This window comes from Passer montanus, unplaced genomic scaffold (genome assembly GCF_014805655.1).
Source record: "Passer montanus isolate IOZ18808 unplaced genomic scaffold, ASM1480565v1 scaffold96, whole genome shotgun sequence".
Classification (NCBI taxonomy): Eukaryota; Metazoa; Chordata; class Aves; order Passeriformes; family Passeridae; genus Passer; species Passer montanus.
The window spans coordinates 1,333,155-1,359,358 of NW_024375034.1; the positions used below are offsets into that span (position 1 = coordinate 1,333,155).

At 41.6% G+C, this 26,204-nt stretch overlaps 2 protein-coding genes across 8 annotated transcripts in view; one reads left to right on the forward strand and one right to left on the reverse strand.

Annotated features, from left to right (window-relative positions):
* The window catches only part of HERC4 (HECT and RLD domain containing E3 ubiquitin protein ligase 4), a 29,362-nt gene extending 25,202 nt beyond the window's left edge, over nt 1–4,160 (forward strand). For all 5 annotated transcript variants that reach the window (XM_039696231.1, XM_039696229.1, XM_039696234.1 and 2 more), the window contains 3 exons: nt 1,052–1,235; nt 1,785–1,887; nt 2,788–4,160. In XM_039696231.1, coding sequence (XP_039552165.1) covers nt 1,052–1,235; nt 1,785–1,887; nt 2,788–2,996 — 496 coding nt within the window. In that variant the 3' untranslated portion in view covers nt 2,997–4,160. The remainder of the gene's footprint in view (nt 1–1,051; nt 1,236–1,784; nt 1,888–2,787) is intronic.
* A 6,287-nt stretch (nt 4,161–10,447) lies between these two features.
* SIRT1 (sirtuin 1) lies at nt 10,448–26,170 on the reverse strand. 3 transcript variants are annotated; one of them, XM_039696254.1, is made up of 9 exons: nt 24,592–24,886; nt 23,843–23,959; nt 22,703–22,944; nt 21,279–21,431; nt 20,043–20,190; nt 17,584–17,663; nt 14,668–14,854; nt 13,370–13,927; nt 10,448–12,480 (listed from the first exon to the last, which is right to left on the reverse strand). In XM_039696254.1, exons 1-9 carry the CDS (start codon nt 24,638–24,640, stop codon nt 12,158–12,160), a joined length of 1,857 nt encoding a protein of 618 aa, XP_039552188.1. In that variant the 5' UTR covers nt 24,641–24,886; the 3' UTR covers nt 10,448–12,157. The 3 variants fall into 3 exon arrangements, with proteins under 3 accessions (XP_039552188.1, XP_039552190.1, XP_039552189.1); XM_039696256.1 differs by lacking the exon at nt 24,592–24,886 and adding an exon at nt 26,040–26,170 and having other exon boundaries at nt 11,972–12,480; XM_039696255.1 differs by lacking the exon at nt 24,592–24,886 and adding an exon at nt 25,136–25,169 and having other exon boundaries at nt 11,972–12,480.
* Between the last annotated feature and the right edge of the window lie 34 nt (nt 26,171–26,204).

The window sequence follows — 26,204 nt, forward strand, 5'->3', positions numbered from 1 at the left end:
GTGTTGCAGTAATGAAGAATTCCTCTTTCTCAAGCTCTAAATATTCCATGGTGCTTCAATTAATTTTATAATATAAATTAGTTTATCTCTGTGACTTTTCCCTGAGCAGCCTTGCACTGTTAGTGTTGCACAAGTTACCTGCCCTTCTGTGATTACACAGGATGGATAAGAGGGAGACCTCAGGGAGTGCTGAAGGGGAGGGGTGTGGATCATCATCTCCAGCATTTTCAGTGCAGCAGCTTCAATAAACATATAATCTAAATGTGTTTATGTTATTCTGTAAACTACTGGTGATATTACTCAAAGACTGGGGGTGGTGTTGAAATGCATTCTCTCTTTCCACAGTGAACATGTGTTGGTGGGATAGCTGTAATGTACAAATGAGGTCACTGCCAGTGCAGAAGCTAAACAGTGTTCACTGGCATTGATTTCAAAAGTTATCATAAATGCTGTATCACATCAAGAAGTTTTAGATCTCCCTTAAGTGCTGCTGGAGATGTTTCCAGCAGGATCTGAGAACTCCTTGTACCAGGCACAGATAACAGGCCATCTGTTTCTCAGTATCCTAGCTTCTTGGCACTGGGCTTCTTGCTGTGCAAAACTCAAATGTCCTTTTGAAGTTGATTTGCATTTTTAGTGCAAATATGGTAATCTTTTTAATTAAAAAAAAAAAATAGAACAGTGAGTTTGATTAGTGGCTTTCAGGACACTCCCTGGAATTCAGGCCTTTCAGCTTGTTGCCAGTGAGTTCAGTTCACTGCAATGCACACAAATAAGGGAGGTGTTTGTAGTGCCTGAAGTATATAACATTAAATGTTCCTGCTTTTCTGTTGCAGACTGCCTTTGGGGGTGTGGTGGGGAAATACATTCATGTGCCATTTTATATTCACTGTGTTGTAACATAAGGCAGACAATACAATATATGAGGCTCCTTGTTGCTTCATTTTCTATGCTCTGCTCTGTGCAGAAATGGCCCCTGCTTTATTGGTAGGATGACATGTACTGCTTCCTCTTTATTTCCTTAACATAATTCTTTCTTTCTCTTCTTCAGGCAAGATTTTGTAGATGCATATGTGGATTACATCTTCAATAGATCTGTGGCTTCCTTATACAGTGCATTCCATGAAGGCTTCCACAAAGTGTGTGGAGGTAAAGTTCTTCAGCTCTTCCAGCCCAGCGAGTTGCAGGCAATGGTGATTGGGAACACAAATTATGACTGGAAGGAGCTGGAGAAGGTAAGAACCATAGTTAGCTATTGCTTTTGTATAATTCTAATTTCAGGGTGCAAAAGCAACCAGGTGTCCTCTTGAACTCTGTTTTAATTAATGTGATTCCTGTTATTTATTGACACCTTAAAACATCAGTGAATGGAGATCCTAAAATATTATTTACCTTCCTGCTTTAACTTTTTCCATCTAATTTCTGAAGGAAATCAGACTTAGAAGAGAGGCAGAAAAATCCACAGAACCCTGAGGCAGCTATACAATCTTTCATATTAGACATGAGAAAGTGAAGTGATTGCACACAGTTATTAAAAGTAAATATTCTCAGTTGTCAGAGCTCACTGTGACTTAGCCTCTGTTGGGGTTGAAAATGCTTTGCAATACAGGCATCTGTCCCTATATTGAATTCAGACTGAACAGCTGAAGAAAATGGAGTGAGGAAAGTATAGTAGTGTGTCACTTGCTGTGTGCCTGTAAACAAACTGCATTCATTCTGCTGCACTGACAGCTTATCCAGCTGTTCTGTGAGCAAGCAATAACCCCATTTCCTGCTCATTTTAGAACACAGAATACAAAGGAGAATACTGGGCAGACCATCCTACAATTAAAATATTCTGGGAGGTTTTTCACGAGTTGTCTTTGGAGAAGAAGAAACAGTTTTTGTGTAAGTATATGAAATTATTTCACAGAAGTTTCTAACTGAACAGGATCACTGGGATTTCAGGCTCTTGCTATAAGAGGGTAGGTGTAAGTATTTGTCTGTAATGATGTGATCAATTATTTGGAAAAAAAAGCATGATAGAAAAAATTGATTGTGAGCTTGTCTGTGATTTTCTTGGGGGTGTCCTGAGTCATTCTGGGTGATGGGTTGTTACAGATCACAGTAGCTCAGAGCAGCATTAAAAAAACCAAAACAAACCAACCCCCAAAACACCAACAACCTAATCTGCTGGTAACACTCTACTTGGTAACTAGGATATCTTTTCCTGTGCTTTGACATATAGTTCACATCCTCCAGGTTTTTCACTGCACAGAGATGGAAATTTGGAGTAGTAACTGATTGTAAATCTGTCAAGGTATTGATGTAAGTGGTAATGTACATGATGATAAAGCAAGCAAAGCTTGCTGTGAGTGAGGATTTGCTTAGAATAGATCACAGATTAGTTTCCAATTCAGATAAATTACTTACTGAACAAACTAATTTTGTGTTTACAAGATTCTTGGAAATGCTCAGTAAAGATACAGCCAGTTTATTTTAATTTAGAAGGTTCTGTTGCATGAAAAACTTCATAGTATTTTTAGGACTGTTTGGTTTCATATGCTAAAATGAAATACTTTCCTTTATGGATCACTTGTGTTTGAGTTATGAGCTCAGGTGTAGAAGGCAGACACAGGGTGAAGTCACTATTCCCTGTTTTCCAGACTTCAAAGGACTCGGGTGGGAAAAGCTGGCCGTTGCTGAAATGATTACAAAAGGCCAGCAATGATTAGAGCAGCATATGTGACACAGACAGTGTTAGTCTTCAGCCAGGTGCAGTTACAAGCCTTTGTTTTTTCTTGGCAGTGTTTCTGACGGGCAGTGATCGCATTCCAATTCTTGGAATGAGGTGTCTGAAGCTGGTCATCCAGCCAACAGGAGGAGGAGAAGATTACCTGCCGGTAGCTCACACTTGCTTTAATCTTCTTGACCTTCCAAAATACACAGATAAAGAAACCCTGAAATCTAAGTTGATCCAGGCTATAGACCACTATGAAGGTTTCAGTTTAGTATAACTTGAGAAATGAAAGTTCCGTGTAACGTGGGATCATTGAGTTTTCGTGTCTTTCTTGTGGTGGTAAATTCAGTGGATTAAGTGATGCAGTTGATAATATAACTGATTATTTGCAAAAAATGTTCAGTGGTATGGATATTCATGGGAGCCAAAAAAATCATTTCCAAAACTGAGGAGCTGTCTTAATACATACCTTCCTGTACAGAGCCATGTGGATTTTGCCATCTTACAATAAAAAGGAGAGTATTGTGAATGGGAGTCAAGTTTCACTAACAAGAATTAACATTTCACCTTATGCAAACAATTTGGCGTGTGAGTGCATGAGAGACTTGCTTCAGTTTTTCAAATCACTTAGTAAGAACATTTAACTTCTTCCCTGATACATTCACTTGGTAACTTTTCATTTTGTAAATAATAAATTTTTGTGATAAAATAGTTCTGTTCCAATACCAGTATGGTTTCTATTGCTTGTAATTGAATATGAGCTTATTTTATGGCTTTTAACAAAAAAAGTGATTACTCTGATTTCTGAAGATATCTATTTTTCTGGTTTGTTTTAAGAACCTTAATAATGAAAGTGATTGTTCAAGAGACATTCATCTTCACAATGTACAATCCATGAAGCAGTCACTTAGTGCCGATACAAAACCGCATCCAATGGCATTTTTAATATGTGGATGGACAAGCTGACTTAAGACGCTGTTTTATTTCTAAGGACTGAATCTGTAATTAAGTGGACACAATTATAAAAGAGGTTAATTTATTATTTGAAACCTCTGCAGTCATGTGTCGAGAATACAGCTTAAAAGAAAAAGGTACACCAGCCAATTGTTGCTGTCAAGAGGTTAAACGTTTATTTTTAAATGCTGAAAGCGTAGTTTATGGTTTCTAATAGAATTTTCACTTTTTTCCAGATAAATGCATTTGAAATAACCTTTAACACCCCTCTCCCTTTTTCTTAAGATTTTATTTTTAGTATAATTGCCCTGAGACGATTGTGCTTAGCTGGACACTTTCGGATTTGACTTTTCCTTCTCTGGTTAAATTCCAGATTTTGTGGTGTTAATGCATATGTGACTTGCAGCTGTGAAACAAATATTTATTTTTTTTAGATTTTTAAATGCAGTGAAAAAATTCAAGCTATAATAAAAGACTTGAATGAAAACCTTTGTTGGTTGATGTGTACGGATGCTTGCAGCAAGCAGAGTTCTTCAAGTGGAGAGCAACTTCCAGTGCATTAAATTGGAGAGTACAGCTAGGAAAAGCAGGGAAATGCAGTCATTGCAATAAACTATATAACATCAAGTTTCTGTGCTGGCAGTACATACTGATATAGTACAAAAAAAAAATCACTACAGTTAAAATCAGTCTTTTTCCTTAACACTGTTTTTTACAGCTTTCTCACACAGTGTAACCTCTTAGTAATTTCTTTGTATGCAGCCCATATTCCATCTTTTCCAACATTTGTCACCTGGCTCGGAAATCCTTCCTCTTGCAAAAACAAGAAACCATCAAATACTAAAGCAGCTTAATCTTTTGTACATGGAAGAAAGAAAACGAGAAAAGAAAGAGGGAAAAAAAGGTGTTATGCAGTCATTTTACCAGGTAATACTAAAACACCATTTTTAATTACAAAACACTAGGATTGCAAAAGTAGATATTCAAAAATTAGGAAGTGGGTAATGTAAAACTATCTTCTTCCTTTCTCCCTTATGTATTATTGTGTGTCCAAGTGCTGTTTTTTTCCCCATGGGAGTCTTGTTTCATTTGTTGCACCCAGTTGGTGTTTACTGAGTAAGAAGGGCTTTATGTGCAGTTGTGCACATAAAGTGTGATTCAGTCCATATCATGCAGATCCAGTGGTACATGTATGTGTTTCATTTCCCTGTGAGATATTTTCTGGTTTTTGCTGTACTGGATTTCGTGTCAGTGTTAACCTGAGGGGTAACTAAAGAACCTCATTCTGTAGATGAGGGCTCAGGGGCAAAATCCAAGATTCACTTGCCCATTTTTGGTGCCCAATTTAGGATGCAGTAAACATCATAGATGTCCTTAATTTTTGATGTGCACTTCTTGCTGACTAAACTGCTGTGTCAGGTGCTTCATGTTGCTGCAGAAGTTTCTCCAGTATGAGGCAGACACATTTCTTACTCTCTTGGGACATGAGTTTGGGAGGAGGGTGGTGGTGCTGGAATGGTTTGTTTCACATCACCTTGAGAGTCCACTGGCAGAGCAGGGCTAGAGCCACTTTCCTCAGGACACCTGAGAATTCTCTGCAGCTCTGGCCTTGGTTTTACTCACTTCTGCAGGAAATGGAGTTGGGTCCTGCAGTGCTGAATGCTCCTGATTATCTTACATATGTTAGTTCACTCTCTGCAGGGAGGCAGTGCCCAGTTGAAACAGTTGTCTGTGACAAGGTAAAGGACTTCTGTGTGATATCAGAGCAATTAATAGTTGTGGCATCACTTCTGCAGGCAGTTCAGGGCTTTCTGCAGTGCTTGTGTTGCCCTCAGTTCACTTGGCAGTCAGAGCAGCCCTGGGAAGCAGCTCTGTGTCAGGGGAGCTGGGCAGCAGGATGTGCTTTCTGTTACTTGGATCAAGTAGCATTTTGCATACAATATTTGATGCTGTGCAGCATGTAAGAAAGGGGGAAAAAGACCATTTTATGTGTAGCTGAAATAGCCATGATGCTAGGGAAGAAAGCCCAGAGCTTTCTTTTTTCTCAAACCTTCAGTTACTCAGGAAACCTTGGGCACCACTGTTGGAAAGGCTAATGCAAACAGCTGGGCAATGAGTTTGGGCTTCAGTGTGAGCTTTTTGCAATAATGAATTTTTAAAGTATTTTTATTTGATAATTAAATTAGCATTTGATAAAGATTCAGAATTCTCACTGGAGGAGACCAGTTGCATGTCAAACTTGTCATCATGACTACTGAAGGAGACTTGCTATTGCCAGAGCAGTGCAGCCATGGACTGGATTTATTGCACCTTTCACATTAGTACAGGGGTGGAGATGGAATTTGCATGGCAGAACTGCTCAGGCTTTTTGAGCTACAGGTACAGCAGATGTTTGTCCCTCATTTTCCAGGGCAAAGGTAAGAACACAGCGTAGCACTGTTAAAGCAGTGAGCCCTGCTTAAGCATTATGTTTTTTCTCCTTTGGCACTTTGTGGGAGGTGCTATTAATGATGATGTTACTGAGCACAGAGCTTTGAGCCATGGTATTCCCTTTAAGAATGTTTATAAATTACTCTGAAGAGGGTTTTAATTCATTGCACTGCTCTCTGCTGCAATAAACTTGATAATAAATGAAGCTTAATATAATCAAATGTAAATCACTATAAAAGAGAGCTCCTTAAAGGCAGATGAGGTTCTGCAGTTAAGGTAAATGTAGATAAAAGCTTTCATTTAATAATACAGTTTTCAGCACTGGTAGAGAGTTGAACCCCTGAAGAGTGGCTGTGTTGGCTTTGTGTGCAGCCAGAACTATCTACTTGTATATACTATGAGGAATTGCCTTTCTCAGTTTGAAGGGGAGAAAATAGAAGAGGAAAAACAAAATATTTGTTTCCCCTGACAAGGGTCCCATTGCTTACCAAGTGGATATTCCTAATTTGCCAGGTCAGAGTGGTTTGGGTGCACTAATTATCAGCCTGCTGTTTTGGTCCTTCGATCTACTGTTTGTGTTGGTCAATGACTTCATTGAAGCAATGACTTCAAAAACCTTAGGTAGACTTTGAAAGGTGTAGAGCACCTTCTGTCACCTGCTGTTACCAGATTAACACAGCTCCTTAGAGGCCCAGGAAATGCCCTTGACTGTTTGCCTTCTCTGTGTGCACAAGTAATCAATGGAGGAACTCCACCAGCCATCATTTCTGTACATTGGAGTGACCATGTGACTGAGTCCTCAGGTTATTTTATTTTCTTGGGGAAGGGAGCCAGTTTGTGTCTACACACATAATTTTTCTTTGTGCTCCTACCTCTCACACTGACTTCCTTTCTGTGAGACTGCTAAAACTTTGTAACTGCAAACCTTTGCCTGCCCGTTCTGCAGAAGTGTTGAATGAGAAAGATGTGTTATCTTCTAACCACAAGGCAGCTGGGGGTGGGGGGAAGCACTGGCAATTGCAGGCACTCTGTGCTGAAATACCTTATCTGCAGCCCTGCTGGTCTAAAGAGTCTGAGTCCCTGCATATCCCCTGGGTGTGAACAGAACTATTGACTACAAAAGGTGTGGCAGGTGCCACAAGTGTCATCAGAGCCCCCTTTTACATTAGCTAGGACAGCACTTGGTATTATTTTTTCTCCCGCCAAAGGCATATCAATGTCAGATTAGGAAAATGAGGTTTGAGAATCTCATTCTACATAGGAAGTACCAAGTTAGGTGGGGATCTTTATCTCACCAGTGCTCCAGGCTGGTCTTACCAGCAGGTCATGAATGCTCAGCTGTGCAGTGAATGTGTGCAGGTGCTCACTGCTTCCCTCCGTGTGCCTCACTGCACGAGGAAATGAAGGATGAATGTTACACGCAGACTGCAGTTTGAGTGCAGTGCAGAAGTCAGGGTTGCTTCCCTTTTCTGAGCAAATACAGCAGCGTGTCCGGGAGGAGGAGCACACTTGGCAGACTGTGGCTGAGCACCAGCTTCCAGTGGAAATTGTTTCTGCCATGTCTTTGAAGAATTTCAGAGGTAAAACCGATGTAATTTTTGGTGGCCTGATCCTGCACAGAGGCTCTGGGTGCAGCTGCTAGCAGCAGTGCTTGAGGGCTCCGGGGTGCACATCTCGAGCAGTCTGAGGCTGTGCACGGGCTGGGTGTCCTAACAGGGTGCCAGTACTACCTTAGGAGTAAGAGAGGGAGAGGCTAATTGAGATAAGGAAGCCCTGCAATACCTTCAGATGAGGAAGCAGCTGGAATAGCCCTGCAGGCTGAGGTGTTAATGCAGAGGTTGGGCCCTGCAGGGATTTCTGCCAGTGCCCAGAAGGGAATGCTCGCTTTTAAAGTCTGAAGTGATGCTCCACGGGGCCAATTCTCCATAGCATTCAGCATTACTGGGGTGGTCTCTGTGGTGCCCAGTGTTGAGGGCTTCTGTAGGATCCAGGGCTCCCTGTAGGCACCCAGCTGGGGGAAGGAGGGTCCCCCTCAGCCGAGGCTTGGGCTTGGAGCAGGGCTCTGCCATTGGAAAGGGTGGTAATAATTGTACAGAGTTAAAAAACCCATGGCCAAACAAGTAAATCCCACTGAGAGGTGTTTGTGGTTTAGTTCTAAGGACTTTCAATTTGTGTTTCTTTGTGGCTTTCAAAATAACTTAATCTGTAGTTGGTGCATGCTTGCTTTGTGCAGGGCTCTGTCCCAGGGGATCCTGGTGCAGGAGCTGTGTGCAGGGAGCCTGGGCTGTCACTCAGGGCACATGGCAGTGGGGTTTGCAGGGAAACTCTTGCTCTGTGAGAGTAAAAATAACAGTGCCGTGGTCAGAGAGCACTTGGGGCTGTGTCCCTGAAGAAAGTCCTTTAAAGACCTGTGGTGGTGTCCCTGCTTCCAGCATGCCCCAGGCAGGACAGGTGGAGGCTCTGGCTGTGCCTGGCTGGGCTTTCCTGGGCTGGTGCTGCTGTGAAGAGCTGAAGCTCAGCCCCTGGAGCTGCTCTGACCCTGCTGCTCCTGAGAACTCCTGTGCTGAGGTTAACCTCCACCTGCAGCTAGCCCAGGTGCTGCAGAAGGGTATCAGAAGAGGGAAATGGGCCTCCAGGAGCCCTGGGGGCCCTGTCCCACCTGAATTTGCCCAGCTCCTTTCCACGGTCCCACAGCAGAGAGCTGCACAGTTGGTGAATGGTGCTTTACTTCAGTGCCTCTGCTTTTCTGAGCCTTGGGCCTCATGCTGGGGCAGTAACCAGCAGCTCTTTTCCCTTGGTGCACCATTATTGGGTTATTATTATTGATTATTATTACTGCCATTTTGCTACTGAGTCCTAACAGTCTGTGTTGAAACTGCCTAGCAGAGAGTAATTCAGGGTACAACTCCATGACTTCTCAAGGATTTACAGCTAGCTTGGTGCACCATTGTTACCTAGACATGGCCAGTTGTTTTAGCCTGAAATTCAGCATTTTGTACTGGGTTTTATTCTCCACTCACTTTGTAGATAAGTGTATCATGCAAATAAATGCAACTGCTTTTCAATTTGGCTGTTCCGATTCAGTCTTTAAGCACAGATTACTTGAGGTACTCCCCTGGTCTTCCTTTTCTCTGGTTTTTTTTTTTCAGTTTGATTCTGGATGCTGGTTTCATTAGAATTTTGTGCTCCTATAGCACCTCCTCACTGAATCTTGTCTGTCCCTTTGTTGTCATGCATTTGAAAATATTATCTTTTCCATAATCAGAAACACTAAAAATGTACTGAATTCAAGCCAGATCCATAGAAAATACATGGCCATTAAGAAGAAATTATGAGAAGCTGTTTAAACATGTGCTTCTTTAAATACTTTTACAAGGTCATTGTTGTGTCTAATGTACCAGAGTAGGCTGGAAGGTGGCTGGGGAATGGCAAACAAATGCTTGTGCTTCACCTTTTTTTCAGGGCATCTCTATTCAATATATATGCTAAGGGCTAAGATGCTTTCATTGATTATTTACATAAATTATCAGAAAAAATAAGTGATCTCCTCTTCTGAGATTGAACAAATTACAGCTGGACCTCGACATGCTCTGCTTTGCTTCCAAATTTCATGCAAGGTGCTGAGTACTTTGGAATAACAAAAAGCTGTGATTGAAAATGTTTTCTTGTGCCCATGGTTTGCCTCATCACTGTGTTAAATACTCTTGAAAGACAACACCTTGCTGTGGGAAAGGGCTGTGTGTGAAATGGAGGAGTAAGAGAGTCTGGGGTTCCTCTTCTGTTCAAATATTATCAAAGACACAAGAAAGAACAAAATGCAGAACTTCATCTAAGTGCAGAAAAAGGTGCAGCTGTTCTATTCAAGAGAAAAGATGTCTTCAAGTCGTTCAGAGTAGTAAGTAATTGATAGAAAAACATCTTGTGTGTTGAGTCTAACTGGTTTTAATACTTTGTGCCTCAAGCGTGTGAGTTTTATCACCTCTGGGTTTTTGCCTTCCAATACAAATAAATTTCCATTTGAGAGGTGGTGGTTCAGAAGTGCAGTGGAATCATCCACACAGTGAGGTGTTACACAGTGGGAAGGTAATTAAACTGGGCCCTGGCCCTTGAGGGCCACTGGGAGAGATCTGTTGCTGTCTGGGGTGTGCTCAGTGCAGCTGCAGCCCCCAGGGAGCCCAGGGATAAACCCAGAATTCAGGGCAGCTTCACGCAGGCTTTGCCAGGGGCAGGTGGAAAAAGCCATTTCATATCTAATGCCTTTCATTAGCCAGGGTGTACCTTGGCTTTATAGGGCATCACTAGTAAGTTTGTAAGGTATAGCTAGAAATTAATGGAAACCAGAAATCAAATGACAATTTTAATAGACTTTAGAACAGAGTGTACGAGTATAAAACACTGGTTTTGTATTTCAAAAGTTGCAGGAAGATAGCCAGTCATTTTAAACAGTCTTCTACAAAACATATGCCAGTAGATTACATAAAAGACACTATATACAATATAAAAGAGCAGAAACCAATCCTCACTGTAAAAATAATTTAAAACAAAGTATTTCAATTTAAAATATCTCCTATAGCACAAACTAATACATTGTGACATGCAAGTGAAAACTAAACATATTGCATTCTTTAATGTAGCCAAATAAGAGCTGTGTTAAATTTGGACAATGAGACAACATGCCAACATTTCCCGATGAATACAGGAGGCTGTTCTTAAATATTTATTATTGTATTATGTTCAAAGAACAGCTACTATACATCTCCCAAAATATAATAAATATTAAAGCAAAGTATATGAATAATCTACATTGTTGAGTTCATTTGGGCCAATGCTGAAAAAGTGGTTTATAGAAAAATGCTGTTTCACTGACTACTGCACTGTGCAATTGTACAAAATAGTTCTAAAGGCTTGGAAACAATCTGCACTTGAACATTTGCAACGTCCAGTTTTAAGGCAGCCTCGCACTTGGGACGGCAGAGTGGGAGAAGCCGCTTTGCTCTCGTGTCCAGGGTGGACTGGCAGCTGGGAGGGGATTTCCCAGCTCGCTCAGGCCAGCAGGTCCTTAATGCACGTGGAGCTCCAGAGGCTCCCACCACTGGGGTCAGTCTCTGCTGGGCTTGGTGCATCAGTGAGCACAGAGGAAGCTTCATTTCTGTGCCTTCTCACACGCTGGGAGGAACACTCTTCTCAACTCCGCTTCCACACTGGAGCCTTGGCAATTCCTCAAATGCTGTTTATAAAGCAGCTGCTCTAGACGTGACCTCTGGATACAGCGTGACAGACTCTGACTGACTGGGGGATCCTTTCTTTTTAAATTGCTGGATTCTAACTGCTAAGGAGCCAATGTCAACAATGCTTCATGTCCACAGGAAGTCACACACGCAGCTACCTAAGCATTTCCACAGCACTTCTTCATCAAGCCAAAAACCATTGGATTCCTCAAGTGCTGCTGTCTTGTTTCCATCTTGCTATCTGCTTGCAATTAAGTATGTCTCAAACATACAAAGGAACTGTTAAAGCAAAAAAAATTAGCTGCCACAGTAGGTCTTAGAAAATGCCAGTGTTTAATGACAGACTAGGCGTGAATGAAAGGTTTAGCAGAAGTGTAAGAAGATTTTAAATAAACCAAAGTGTTACAAAGCAAGAGGTGTGAAAATACCATTCTTTGGTCTAAATTAGCTGTTCCCTTTATATTAGTTTAACATTCCAATGGCTTTTTCAAAACTGTTTAAAAATAATATAAGCTGAAATTTATTAAGCAAAAATATGTATTATATACATGGATGCCTGATCAGACAGATGAACTTAAAAGTGAACATAGTGACAATTGTTTAGATAATCCTAGTACCTTAAAAAAAAGATGAGTTAGTGTTGAGTGCGCAGTAATAGATTTTTATTGAAAAAGGTAAAAAACTAAGCATGAAAATCTGTTTTAGTTATTTATAAACACTACATCCTTATGGTTTTGTTGCTCTAAATTCAGACGTAAACATTCATTCTGACATGCCAAAGCTCCTAATGCTGGTGGGAAGTTCCTGTAACCAGTCAGCGATCATTTCACAGCGCGTTGCTCGGATGTTCCGTCCCTGCAGCTTCGTTTGTCTCAGCTGATTCCTCAGCTGCCAGTTCCTCCTGCTCGGCTCCATCCTCCCCGAATCCAGGCTCCTCCTCCCGCTCGGGAGCATCCTCATCCTCTATGCCATTGTAAAACTCCTCCATCTCACTCTCATCCTCCACATCTAAGCTCTGGCTGCGGCACGAGCCACTCTCACTGCTGCTGCCACAAGAGCTGGAAGATATGATATCGTCTTCAGAATCCGAGTAAACCTCAGCACCATGGAAGATGTAGCGATTGGGTGGCAAAAACAGATACTGAGTACCTGCAACAGAATGGAAACAGTCAGTGACATGCTGAAGTAAATGACTGCTGCAAGATCTTGTGCTTAGAAGGTACCTGCATAGGTCTGTTTTCAACAGTGACTCTCACCTGACAAATCAGATCACATGAAAATGCATTTATGCCCATGTATGTGTATTTATTATGAAGGGCAAAAGAAATGTTTCACTGGAAAGCTCAGTGTTCCTCCTCCCCCTCCCTCTGACACCAAAGAGAATTTATGCCGATTGTTCAGCAGCTGTTTTATGGGAACACGTTCCCAGCTAAACTTCCTCTACCTGTGACAGAACAGGAGCCCCTGCATGGATTATCAGACAAAGTCTAAACCCAGCCTTTCCTTTAGAAAATTGCACTTTAATTCCTGACTCCTGACATCAGTTAGAGGACTGAACACTGGAGGGCTTCCTTGGAAAGTCTAAACTTTCCTTAAAAACATGCCTCATTTCCACTGAGATCTTTAAGTCCTGTCATTACTTTGTCTTCCAGCTCTACTGCAATACCAAATCATGCTTACTGTGACCAGCTTCTGAACACCTCAGGACCAAACTAACCTTTCTGAAAATGCATTTGAAAATGTTATGAAGGGATTTATTTTTTGATACCTACCTTTGGCCTCCTAAACTTTGATCTTTTAGGTGAGGATGTAATCACTGATTTTTAAACCTATTATGAAATACAAAAAATATTTCCTACTGGCTTTTCCAAAAGAAATAAATGGTTCAATGAGAGTTAGGTAGACACTTGTCTGAACAAAAATAGCCACCAAAACCCACTGATTGCCTCAAGAGTAACTTATTTATCACTTTAAAGTAAGTCTAGCATAAATGTGTCAGCCAAAAGGAAGCAAAATACTGAAAAGCATTAACACTTACCATCCAGCCTTTTGCTAATCTGTTCTTTTGCAGATCTGTTTACCCAACACTTCTTCACTATTTCACTCTTTTCTTTATTTTCTCCATCGTTAGATCCATTTTCCTTCATTGTTTCAGAGTTCATTAGCTCATTAGCAGGGTTTTCAGGGTTTTCTGATGACACCTGTGTGTCCTGAGGCGTCTCCTCTGAGCAGGTCCCTTTAGTTTCAGAGGCAGGCTCACAGTTTTCTACCTTACATTCAGGTGGGTGTTCTGACACCACCGCAGTGTGGGGTGGGCTCATCCTTTCTGGGGAGCTGGAGCCTTCTGAAATGTTCAGAGGGGTTGGTGGGAGCTCAGCCGAGAGCGCTCCGAGCTCCTTGTGCGGCCGGGGAGGCTTTTCTGTGATCTCCGAAAGTTTTACCGAGTTGTAGCAAAGTTTTGTGTATTCACTACCCAACCTCTGACACAATTCATTAATAATAACATCACAGTCTCCAAGAAGCTCCACGTCAAAGTGTAGATGAGGCAAAGGTTCCCTATTAATTAAGATCTGAGGCACTTCATGGGGGATGGAACCTATAGATGGAAAAGAGAATTCAAAGGTAGTCACGTGGGTTTTACTTTCAGCAGAAACCTACTGAGAAAGCTCAGGCTTCTCTTCATGCCTTCACTTGCAACAAAACAAAACCAGCCAGATCAGGAAGGCAAGCCAGTCCCAAATTTTACAATGGTGGTTTGAGGTGCTGTGCCTACTGTAGCCTGCTAAGATAGGATTTTGCCCTCCATTTTTTCCCAGTTAAAAGCATTCCTCAATCACTGGAACACATATGCACAGAAATACTGGCTACAGTAATATTAAAAATACAGTAGTATTAAAAAGATTAAAATTAGTACTGTAATATCCTCAAAATATGTTGATTTGGTGCATTTGTTTTATGTACATAAGCACACATGAGGAATATACTGCTTTTGAGACGCTTCCTTTCTAAAGCCTTCAAGCCTTTCTAAAGCATATTGCAAGCCTTGGAGAGACATGAATCTTAGAATGGAGTCATTCAGGTTTAAGAGAGTAGTTTTTCAGATAATCATTTAATTATCTTGAGATCCACCTGGAGTGTAGAAAAAGCACTTCGAATTTTTTACTTTCTCAAATTTGCATTTCAGCTTTACATACGCAAGCAGCTTTCATCTTACAATTTAGTGGTGCTCACTGAATTGAGCCAAAGGTGTTTCTAAGAGCCTGGAGTTTCTTAACTGAGAATTCCACTTCTGACGCCATTTTTTAAAAGAAAGTATTACCAGAGACAGTCACTTACTTGGGATCAATGCTACTGGTCTTACTTTGAGTGAAGACCCAATGACAATGAGGAGATCCACTTCATTTTTGTCGTACTTCATGGCACGGTGGAACTGCTCAGGCAGGTTCTCCCCAAAGAACACAATGTCCGGCTTCATGATGGCCAGCAGCTCCTCGGGGGGGCAGCGGGGACAGCGGGGCACCACCTGCACACAACAGCCTGTCACTGCCCTGCAGGGCTGGCCTCTGAGACACCCACATGTGTCACTGCAGCCCCTGTCACTGCCCTGCAGGGCTGGCCTCTGAGACACCCACATGTGTCACTGCAGCCCCTGTCACTGCCCTGCAGGGCTGGCCTCTGAGACACCCACATGTGTCACTGCAGCCCCTGTCACTGCCCTGCTGGCCTCTGAGACACAAGTGTCACTGCAGCCCCTGTCACTGCCCTGCAGGGCTGGCCTCTGAGACACCCACATGTGTCACTGCAGCCCCTGTCACTGCCCTGCAGGGCTGGCCTCTGAGACACAAGTGTCACTGCAGCCCCTGTCACTGCCCTGCTGGCCTCTGAGACCCCCACATGTGTCACTACAGCCCCTGTCACTGCCCTGCTGGCCTCTGAGACACAAGTGTCACTACAGCCCCTGTCACTGCCCTGCTGGCCTCTGAGACACCCACATGTCTCACAGGCACTTATTTTGGCAGAGACAGGGAAGTTTGAGTGATATTTCCTCATTTCATTGTTCTGTGGATGTACATTTCTTAGTGCTGCCTGCTCAGGGAAATAAAGCTACAGGAGGAATATAGAGGGAGAAACCAGGCAGGTCTATAGCACAAGCCAAAGTCCAGGAGTCATGCTCAACACCAACAGAGCACACCCCCCCATCTGACAGGAACAGACTTTTCATAGTTTAACTGGAACAAAAACTGAAATTTCACTATCAGGTTCCAGTTGAGGATCTGATACAAACCCTGTCCTAATCCAAGAGTCTTTTGTGGAGCTTTACCTGGAGTTTCTCCTCTCCTCCCCAAGGTTACATGTGTTGGGCACACAAAGCTACAGGGCACTGTAGCAGGCAGCTGGCTAAGAGCATACAGGACAAGAACAGAGGCCAGAACTTGCTTGGTCTCTATTTTAAACTTGTCTAATTCCTCCAGAAATAGAGAATCCTGCTTCACTAACAGAAGTGGTCACTAGTTAGGTTTGTGCAGAAGTAGATGCCCTTTTTTCCCGAGCCAGGGAGTTTTCTGATCTTTGGGACCTCTTTCAACTCTTTCTTATCTAAAGACTTTTTAAGAGAGAAGAAAAGTAAGAAAGTGAGTGATAGATGTACAGATAATACTGAGCAATTTCCTTCTAATAGTTCAAGTCTTTTTAGCTGTAGTGTTAAAATATAACACTTCACAATAAATCCAAGGAGCTGCAATGATATAGAAACTATCACAAGCGACAAATTAGAGCTATAAAGGTGTAAAGATATGTATATTACCTATTGAAAAATACCTGAAAAGTGACATTTAAATGCATAAGAAGTCCCTACTATACAGAGAACAGCTACAGAAGAAGTCATGTAGAATGTTGAAAGTTTAAATGAAAGAACTAATTTTACAGATACCTGCAGTGGGACAGAAGACAATACTCTCCAAATTAGAAAATATCACAAGTAGAAGGCCTTCCTCTAGTGTCAAATGATCTTTCCCAAAAATTAAAGTGTTTGAACAAAGAAAAGACTTTTGGATGGATGCCTCGTGGGATAAAAAGCAATTTGGCACAAGAGCTAGGAACTGGTGTGGTGGAAACCTTCACCCTGTACCCAAGCAAGAAAGCACCCAATAATTCCACAATCAAGGGAAACCAACTGAAGGAACCCCAAAAAGGAGCAGATGGCCAGAATGTGTCTTGGACTTTTCCCTCAGATCTTTGTATATTAGAAAGAGAAAATCTAACTCCAGCTGGCTCTGGAGGTAAAGGAGCACAAAATATCTGTAGGATGTTCTTAAAAAAATATTCTTAATAGCAGAGTAAACCAAAATTCACATTTGGTAATTCAGTGGTACAAGGCTTCAGGCTTATGAGATTCACATTTCTTAAAGGTTTAACTCAAACATCTCTTCTGAAAGATTCCATTCCACATATAATGCCTGAAGGATTTACATCCCTTCCATGTTTCTCATCTAAAGTTGCAACTGTGGACTCTGAAGCATTTATCAAAAAATCAATGAGCCTGCAGAAGAGTCCCTTTCATTTGCATAAACAATTTTGATCACAGAATCATCACCTCTGTTCCTTCAAAAGAAGGGGAAGAAGAGCAAAGGCAGAGAGGGTCTCTCCAAGTCAAAGGTTCATCTGCTCTGGCAGAGCAGAGCAACTCCTGCCTTGGTCCCAGGTCACTTGACACCCAGACGTGGGGAGTTTGGAACATGGAATAGTTCAGGGTCCTAGAACACCAACATCCCACTTGATCCTTGCTCTAGCCTCATCTGTGGTTAGCAATTTCTCCATGTATCAGCTACTCTTTGAAACACATTTTTAATACAGGAAAATGCTCTAAGAGCAGCCAGAGTTACAAAAGGCTAAGAATGCTTTCTCAGTGTGGCTCCAAATTCAGGTCAATGTAAACCAAGTATAAATCCAACTTTCTGCTTACCCTTTACCTCTACTTTTTATCAGAGGAGCCATTAAAAATGGACTCTTAAGGTTCTGTTCTGATTTTTGCCATTACCTAATTTTTGCAGTATAGTATGAGTATACTTTTAAATACCAGAGGAAATGCTAAAATACAGAGAGGCACTTCTTTGAAATACATGCAGAGAAATGGAGGCTTTTAAAAGCAGATCTTGTAAGTAATCCCAGTGTGGTGGTTCAGGGTTTGGTTTGGGGTGTTTTTGGGAGAATTACTTATTAGAAAGCTGCAGTGAGTTAAAGTAGATTTTTTACCTGATTGAAAATATCTCTTCGAACAACTTCACAATCAACTTTGTATTTACAGATCAGGCAGGAAGCTGTTGCAAAGGAACCTGAGGGGAAAAACCCATATGGTAACATCAGGATTTTTAGTCATTCAGATTTGGTCTTGTGCCCAAGCTGTTTTGACAAAAAGGCTGTTATGTTGCAGTGCTACAGAAATCAGGCATTAAAAAAGGTAATGTAAAATTAAGAGGAGATCCTTGTAATACTAGAAGTTGTTGTTCTAGGTGTTAGTCAGCAGAAATCTTGTTTTAGGAGTAGCCATATACCACATGCATGTCAACACAAATGATTCTGTGTCCTCTCACTGCCCTGAGCTGTGCAAGCATCTGTGCAAAGACAAGAAGCAGAGAGCAGCAACTGCCCTTCTCGTTACACAGCAGTGGGTGCTGCAAACAGCATCAGCAGCACAGGAGCCCACAGCAGCTCCACACAGGGTAGCACACAATCACTAAGGAAATGCATTTGTACAGACAATAGACTTTCAGGGTATTGTATCTGGGTAAGACAAAGAGAGTGAAAGCACAGAAAAACCTGGAGCAGATCATTCATGAGCAACTGGCAGCTCAGCTCTGCTGATCACTGCAGGCCTGCAAACTGCACAGCTTCTGAAACCTTGCTCAGCACTGCAGCTCCCCCAGCGTGAGGGATTCCAAGGACTATGGGAGGCATGACAATTATTTGCTCACTTTAATTAGCTGATAGTAATAATTCAGAGCTTTATACAGCACATTAGGGACACGTCTGTCAGGCTTGCAGACCCAACTCAGAGGCATTTGCTGTACTTCTCTGCAGCTCTGTTATGTGAATTATTTTTCACCAGCAGAAGTTTGGTGCCCATGCACAAGCCATTCCCAGCCAGCAGGCCACAGTCTCTGCTCACTCAGCTCCAGCAATGGCAAGGAATACAATCTAATTCCAGATGCATTGGTTGAATGCAAGAGCCATTTTAAATGCAGCAGAATGCATCTCAGACACCACAGTTCTCACAGGAGGAACTGTACTGTAGGTCTGCAGTGACAGATGGGTCTGAAGGTTCACATAAGAGCTCCCCAAATCACTGCAAGGTTCTTTGTTAACTGCTCATGATTAACTTGCTATTTCCCCAGCCACAGAAAAAAAGTAGAATAAGTACAGAAGTGTGAACCCTCACAGAAGAGTTTTGGTTTCTCTCCAGCCACCATCATTAGGTAACAACCATTTATTAAAGAGCAGTAGCTGCAGGTCAGATAAAGCTTGATGGGCTCAAAACAACCTTTGCTCATTTCCAAAGGCCTCAAAATCTCCAAGTGCACATGCTTTTAAAGAATCTGTGTCATTCAGAATCACCTGATACAGAACATACATTAAAGATGGTCTGTGGTCCCATCCCTGCAGTGTGCAACTGGAAAAATGGGGAGCTTGAGCACAGCAGTGATGTGCAAAAACCCAGGCAGGTAAGAGTTTTGTGATAAATGCCTCAGATGAAATGCCAACCAAAAGAAAATGTGTGACACAGTAAGCACAGATGGAAACCAGCCCTGGGGCTGGGGAGCTGACTGGCAGATGCAGCTATGTGCTGCTTGGGCCCCATTCAGAGCACTGTGCTTGCTCTGCCTGGAGAATCAAAGCCCCCGGACCTGGCACTGAGCTAAGCTTTGTAGGTATGGAAACCACACGAGCTGGGCCCCTGGCAAAGGTGCAATTAGATGGATGGGCCTTACAAACATGCCAGTGCTGCTTTTAGATGATTTATGTATCTGAAGTTTACTAAGTGATCCAAACATGCATTTAAGAACTAATTTTCTGAATACTTTTAATGAAAATTAATCCTTGGACTTTCAGCTTGACATATGCAAGTTCTTGGAAATGGAAAGCATATCAAGCAATTAAAGCAATTCCACTTAATTAGGCCTCATAATTACAGAATCTGTATGACACTGAAGGTGTAACAAGATGATCTTCAGTTCAACTGAACTGGTGATTAATCCTCAATGTTTTATACATGAGGTGGAGTCACTGAAGTGTCAGGATATTTTAGGATTTCAGTGGAATATAACCTAAATAAAGAGTCAGCTAACACCCAGACTCCCATTCCATTGATGGGCAGTGACAGGACCTATGGCAAGACTGGTTTCCATGTTATGTTGTCACACAGAAGCAATGCATTTTAGAAGTTACAGTCCAAGCTTGTGCCAACAGGGTGTGGATCTTTACTGATACACACACCCTTCATCAAGCTCAATTCCTGAAGAGTTATTTCTACTTGAAGCATTCCTGATTTAAATGCAAGCTGTCTAAAACAAAACTTCAGCATTTAAAAATCAGAATATTTGTTGGCAAGAGACAGGAATTCAAGGAAAGAAAGTCTAATTCCAACAGCGATTACCTTGTCACATGCACCAGTAAGAATTCCCACAGGGAAAATAAGTGAAACTAAACCCACTAACCATGACACTGTATTATCCTCTGGATTCCTGCCACCTGTTCCAGTGTGTCTATGTTCTGAGTGTAGTTGCGAAGGAGTTTTCCTTCTTTATCCATCAAAGCGATGAACTTGTGACAGAGAGATGGCTGGAACTGGCCTGGGTAGATTTCCTAGGGAATTCAGAAGCACATTAGACAGTGGAAGTGATACAGAGTCTTCACCTGAGCTGGGCACTGTCCCCAGCCAGCCCAGAGCCCCTTGCCCTGGTCTCTCCCTGTGCCCTTGGCCACTGCCCTGCATCCAGCTCCTTTTCCCTCTGCTCAGCTCCTCAGCAAGGCAGGAGCAAGTGCTCCATGCAAGCTGGGATTTTGGTTTTACACAGCATAAAAGCAATGTTTAGATATTTTTCTGGTTTTGAGAATTATGAAATAGGAAAGCTTTCTCTCCTTTGTTAAGTATCAAGTGACCTCAATATTTGTTACTAAAAACATGCATTCTGATGGACAGAAAAGGAGGAGGAGGAGTGAAAAAGTAGAAAAGTAAAAAGTAGCCGCTAAATTAGATTTGGACTTTTCTGGTAAAACCTGTGTGTAACAGGTTTCAAGTAAGTTGATTTTTTTGCTTGCTGTGGTGTTTTTTTGGCAGGGGGTGGGGTTTTCTTTGTGGGGGTGGTGTTTTTTTAATACTAAAACCCAAAGGAAGTGAGTATACTAATGAGCATCAAAATTAGTTACTATCTGGATAGGAGGCTTTCAGAGAAAGCCAAGCACAAAAAGAATGCATTGGGTTTTCTTTTCCAGTCTTTGTAACAGGACAGAGCAGTAGTATGAATTGTGACCAAACAGAAGAAGGAATGAGCACAAGCAGTGGTGACTGATTTTCACAAGTCCTTACTGGTCCTGTAGAAATTCTTATATCTTGGGTTTGATTTTTTTTGGTCCCAAGGAAATTGAAGACTAAATGCAATTGGGGTTGTTTTGTTGGGTTTTTTTTGTTTCTCCATATGTCTACAGTTTCTACAATTCCTTCTTGTCTAAGAGACATAATCACTGCTTTTGATACTGTTCAATATCACTGAGATCTTTTCAATCATGTGAAATATTTTTTTTATATAATGAACTTACAACAGGAACAGTAAAATAAGCTTTAAAAAGAGAGAGAATATTGCTGAACAGTTTTTAGTTTTTATGTGAGTTATGCATTTTAATCTTGTCATCTGTCTTTACTGACCAAGACAAGAACTGTTGGAAAACCATACCTTTGCAAACTTAAAAAACGGCCTGGGATCCTTTCTGAAGTATTCTATATCAAACATTGCTTGAGGATCTGGAAGGTCTGGGAAGTCTACAGCCAGGCGTGCATAGATGCCATCTCTGGATCTAAAGTCAGGTATTCCACAAGACACTGACACCTGAAATATATTTTTGCAATCTGAAATAAGTGAAACTACATATTGGACTATAAAGTGTTGCTCTGGGAAACCACATTTCTGTATGCTCAGTGCTCAGAAACATTAAGAACAAAACCAGTCTGGGTTCTCTGTATTTATTTTTCTTTTTCTTTTCCTTTTTTTTTTTTTTTGGTCCAATATAACAATTCCCAAATCACAATCAGGAGAAACAGCACAGAAACAAAACAAAATCTGACAAGTGGACAAAAATCCCTTTAGTACAGTGTGCACAAGTAATAACAGGATATCAGAACTTGGTTTTACCACTGGAAGCTTTGTAAGATGTGAACAAAAATTTAGAGCATTACTGCATTATATTGAATTATTAATTGTTCACTGATCTGCCAACTCAGGCTTAGATATGATGGTTGATATTTAATTTTTTTTTAACATGCTAACAGACTAACAGAATAGTCTTGCTTTAAAAAAATATATTCTTACTTCTGAACAATAAACCTCTTTTGATAAAAGTTGTTTATTGATAAACATTGCTTATCAAAGCATTGTAGTAGTCAATAAGGACTGAAATCATTGTTTCAGACTACCCCAAAACAGCATAGGAAGAGGAGGGGAAACAGGTGCATGCAAGTATGGAAAGAGCAAGACTGGGAGTAGCAGCGCTCTTCTAAAAGGTAATTTTAATTACTCATCTGCTCTGAATCCTGTCACACCATCTGTGTGTGAACAACAGAAGCAAGAAATGATCTGGTGCACAGGTACAGAGCTGCAAATGTGCAGCAGTTCAGAAATGTTCTTCAGTCAAACAGTGAGTAACTTTATCACCATCACAGAGCACCATGTGCTGAAAGTAACATTCAGTCTGCTGAAATCTGATCAAACTGTCCTTATCATCATCCTCCTCCTCTGCCCCCCAACTCTTTTCAAATCCTATTCTTCTAGTCCCTCAAGCTCCATTTTAAGATTTTAAGAGATCCGCTGAGATTTTGATTTAAAAAGCCATCTCTTTTGTCTGAAGACTAGGATAGAAAAAGTTCTGGACAGGTGACGTGTTCTTATTCCATAACTGTTCTGCATGGGAGCAGCTGTTTACACGTTTCTGTGTCTAAGAATATTTTGTTCTGAGAAGAGAGTTGGTGTAATGCCCAGTGGAAGCTGCAGTGGGCTGAACTCTTCCCCCAGCACAGTGACTTGCTCCCATCCCTGCATGCTGTACTGAAGCACTGAACCAACCTGGCTCCACATTTTCACACTGACATTGCAGCAATACCTACCCCAGCTCCAGTCAAGACCATGATCTTCTTGCACTCCTGCAAAAGTTTCACAGCATCATCGATGCTGTTAATATCTTTCCTCTTCTTCCTTTTTGGTGGCTCTGAAAGGATGTTGATCACTATTTGCCACAGAGTCATGTCATCCAGTTCAGGTGGGGGGATTGTTTCTGGTAGCAGGTCCTTCAGAATCGTCCGTGGGTCTGTACCCAACATGAGATGCTGCTGAACAAAAGTGTAGGGACCTAAGAAAATTTAAAAATACAGATATTTGAAACAGAGTCAGGTACTGCAGATGATCATGGTTATTGTTCCATTTATTAACGCTTACTAGTACAGTTTCATTAATCCAATTTAATGCTCCATTCATCAAACCCCCTGTATTTTGATCTAAACTCTGAAGTGAGAGCTGGGCATTTTATTTATTTATCATTATTTTATGTTAACCCATGAAGGATTTCATAGAAAGTCAGTCAAGTAAAAATCCCAGTTCACAGCAAACTTAACCTCTTTTAGAGGTGCAACAGGATTTTCACAGTGTCTCCGTCTGTACTGTACATTTGGTATTTACAGGAATAAGCTGAAAACAAACAAAACCAAACAACAAATATACATATACTTTCAAGTGGTATTATAAACCATCACTCGAAACAGACACAGAGCCCAGAAATCCAGGGATTTTTGTTGGTTTTTTGGTCATCTAACATGAATTATTTCAGACATTACCTCCTCAAGCCATTAAATCAATCTTTCCAGAAACACTCGAGATGAGGGCTTGCTGTCCTAAAATCACACCTTCTTGCTCCTTAAAGAATTAATACTAACTAGGCAGGCTATAGAAATATGCCATAAATTAGTCTAATTTAGTGAACCTGTGTGTATGCTTTTAATAGGGATTGTGGCAGGATTTCTATTCAAGAAAAAAGTAAGACATTGACAATCTTAAATCAAAATACAGCAAGTTTAAAGGGATTCATTTTTAAACTCCTTAAATAACATACAGAATACAGCCAACACCTCTAAGCTGTTCAGAAGCACTAATTGCCAATATTTTTGCAACAGGAAAAATAATTTGAATACTGGGGAGGATTAAGTGACTGTTCAAAGGCAAAGAGCATCCAAGAACATGCTCCAGGCTTCTACCTATACGTGGTCTTGGGGTCCAGTCACTGGAACTTGCGTGTGAGGCTCTGTCTTCTTCATCACTGTCACAGGAGTGAAAGCCATTGGCTATGACTTCATCGCTGAGGAGGAAGTTATCTGCAAGACAGCACAACCAGGGGGTTACACTCCAGCCCAAGGACACAGTGTATCTTCAAACAGATCACAAAACCAAAAATCACGCGCTCAATCAGCAGTTTTGTCACTTAGGCACAGAAAATGTCTATTTTCCTTCACATTTGTAGATATACTTCCAAGCTGTTGGTAGATTTACTGCAGGGTTTGCTACCTCAATGCTGGATTTCAGGGGACTGCACGCTGACCTTGGTGAAATCTCATTCTTTGAAGTGTTGGGCATTATGGATATTTCACCATAGAAAAATCCCAATGTTTTAAAGGTATAATTAAAAATGTCTTTCCCTTACAATTCTCCCTGCATTCAGCTCATTGAAAAACTGGGTGAAATGAAAACATGTCACCATTGCAGCCAGGTCTTTGACTAGGTTTTAAGAACATTTTAACAGCATTTTGAAAGAGACCCACAAGTGCACATTTGCTACAACGAATTCACAGGATTTGGTGAGGGTGTTAGCTTGCAGCTCAGCTGTATTTGCTGACCACATACACAATTTATGACATTTCAGCTGTGACACAGACCATGCTCCCCTGAACCAAACAACCTAAGTTTCTCTCACCCATTTGGCCCTGCAGCTGGGTCTGGTGCCACTCACCTGGGCTCAGCCTGTGGCCTGGAGCCAGAGTAACTCGAGTTAACTCCATCCCAGCCTCGATGTGCCAGCCCAGGGCAGAACAAGGCACTTGTGTTACTGAGCTCACACTGAAGGGGAAATCTAAATTCCAACCTGAGCAGCTTGTTAGAATTTAGACTACTCAACCTTTTTTACTGGCGTTATTAGAAATTGCCTCAGCACCAGCTGTTGAAAATCTAAGATATGAACAAAGAACAAATTTCAGTCGTGCTCTGTAAAGCAAAGCATCTATACAGTAGTTCTCAGTCTCTTATCTGAAGAACTCCCTGCACTATTTTAGCTGTTATTCTACTTGATTCTCAAATAAAGAACACCACAAACACCATCACGTTTATTCAGAGGTTGTGTTCCTCTTCAAGCCCTTCTCCTTGTTGGCATAAATACTTTATTTTTGATTAGAAAAGAGATCAATGACAGAAATTTGTTGTTGGTTCTTGCTGTCTTGTTCTTCTGAGGCCACAGGTGCTCACAGATATTACTATTTCCTATTAATCTATTGATTTACAGTGTCCAACGAGTTCCATCTCGTTATGCACGAAGTCAGTGAACACATGGAGAATTTTGGAGAAGGAAAAAGTGCATTAGTACGCATCAGTAACTGCGAGGTGCAAGCTTAACCTGAGGAACCTTTATGGCTTCTGTATCAAGGAGCAAAGCCTACACTGTGAAAGGCTCCTCACACACAGGCCACAGAGCCTGGGATTTAGGAAACAGTGACAGATACAAGCAGGATAAGGTAACAGTTTAAACTGTAACACTCCCTGAGTGTTCCTCAAAGGATCAGAGCGGGTATTGCTGGCCAGAACTCCACCAGCCACAGCAAAACACGCCTGAGGCTGGGAGGGACCCGAGCAAAAGGCTTTGTGTAAGGCACTGGTAAGAGATCATTGGCTTTGCTCTGAGCTGTTCCAGTGGAGTTCAAAACTGAGGCTGTTCCAGGTTTATTCTATACCCGTTCCTTTTGAACTGCTTTTGCACAGACAAAAAGTTTCCGTAGAGTTTTACTATAAAGTATCTTTAACTGCATTCCTAGATAAAATGTAAAGACTACTGGCAGAATGCAATGTCTGACATTTTAATAAATCTTTCCAAAACACTACTTTAAAAAAAAAGGCCAACATTAACAACTCCAACAAAACACAACTCCAACCTGATCAGTTTGTACTGTGAGTTACTTTCACAGTGATGTTGCCCACCAGTACACTTCAAATATTATCTGAAAGAAACTTTTTAGAAATATTACAGTTTAGTTTTGTGCTGCAGTCACTCAAACCTTAGCCAAGACTGTCACTTGCAGTTCTTTAAAGAACTCGTCAAGAATGCTGCTCCTGAGCCTATGTGCAAGTTACTAAGGATCAGAAATAAAATAATTAACACAGCACAGATTATGAAAAGGAAACCGGGCTTACAATTTTTCATTTTTAATAACTTATTGCCAGCAACAGAGCAGAATAAGTGTTCTGAGGGCCGAGAGCCGAGCCGCTGTGCCCGTGCGGCACAAGGCGCGGGGCCGCAGCGCCCGGGCTTCGCTCCGAGCGCGGGGCAGCGCCCGGGCTTCGCTCCGAGCGCGGGGC

What these genes read in the sequence shown, in the direction of transcription:
- SIRT1 (XM_039696254.1), bottom strand. Translation starts at nt 24,640, where the DNA reads ATGGAGTTAACTCGAGTTACTCTGGCTCCAGGCCACAGGCTGAGCCCA. An exon ending in CGTTTTTTAAGTTTGCAAAG is followed by an intron (nt 20,191 to 21,278) that starts GTATGGTTTTCC and finishes TGAATTCCCTAG; the next exon opens with GAAATCTACCCAGGCCAGTT. An exon ending in GATTAGCAAAAGGCTGGATG is followed by an intron (nt 12,481 to 13,369) that starts GTAAGTGTTAAT and finishes ATTCTGTTGCAG; the next exon opens with GTACTCAGTATCTGTTTTTG.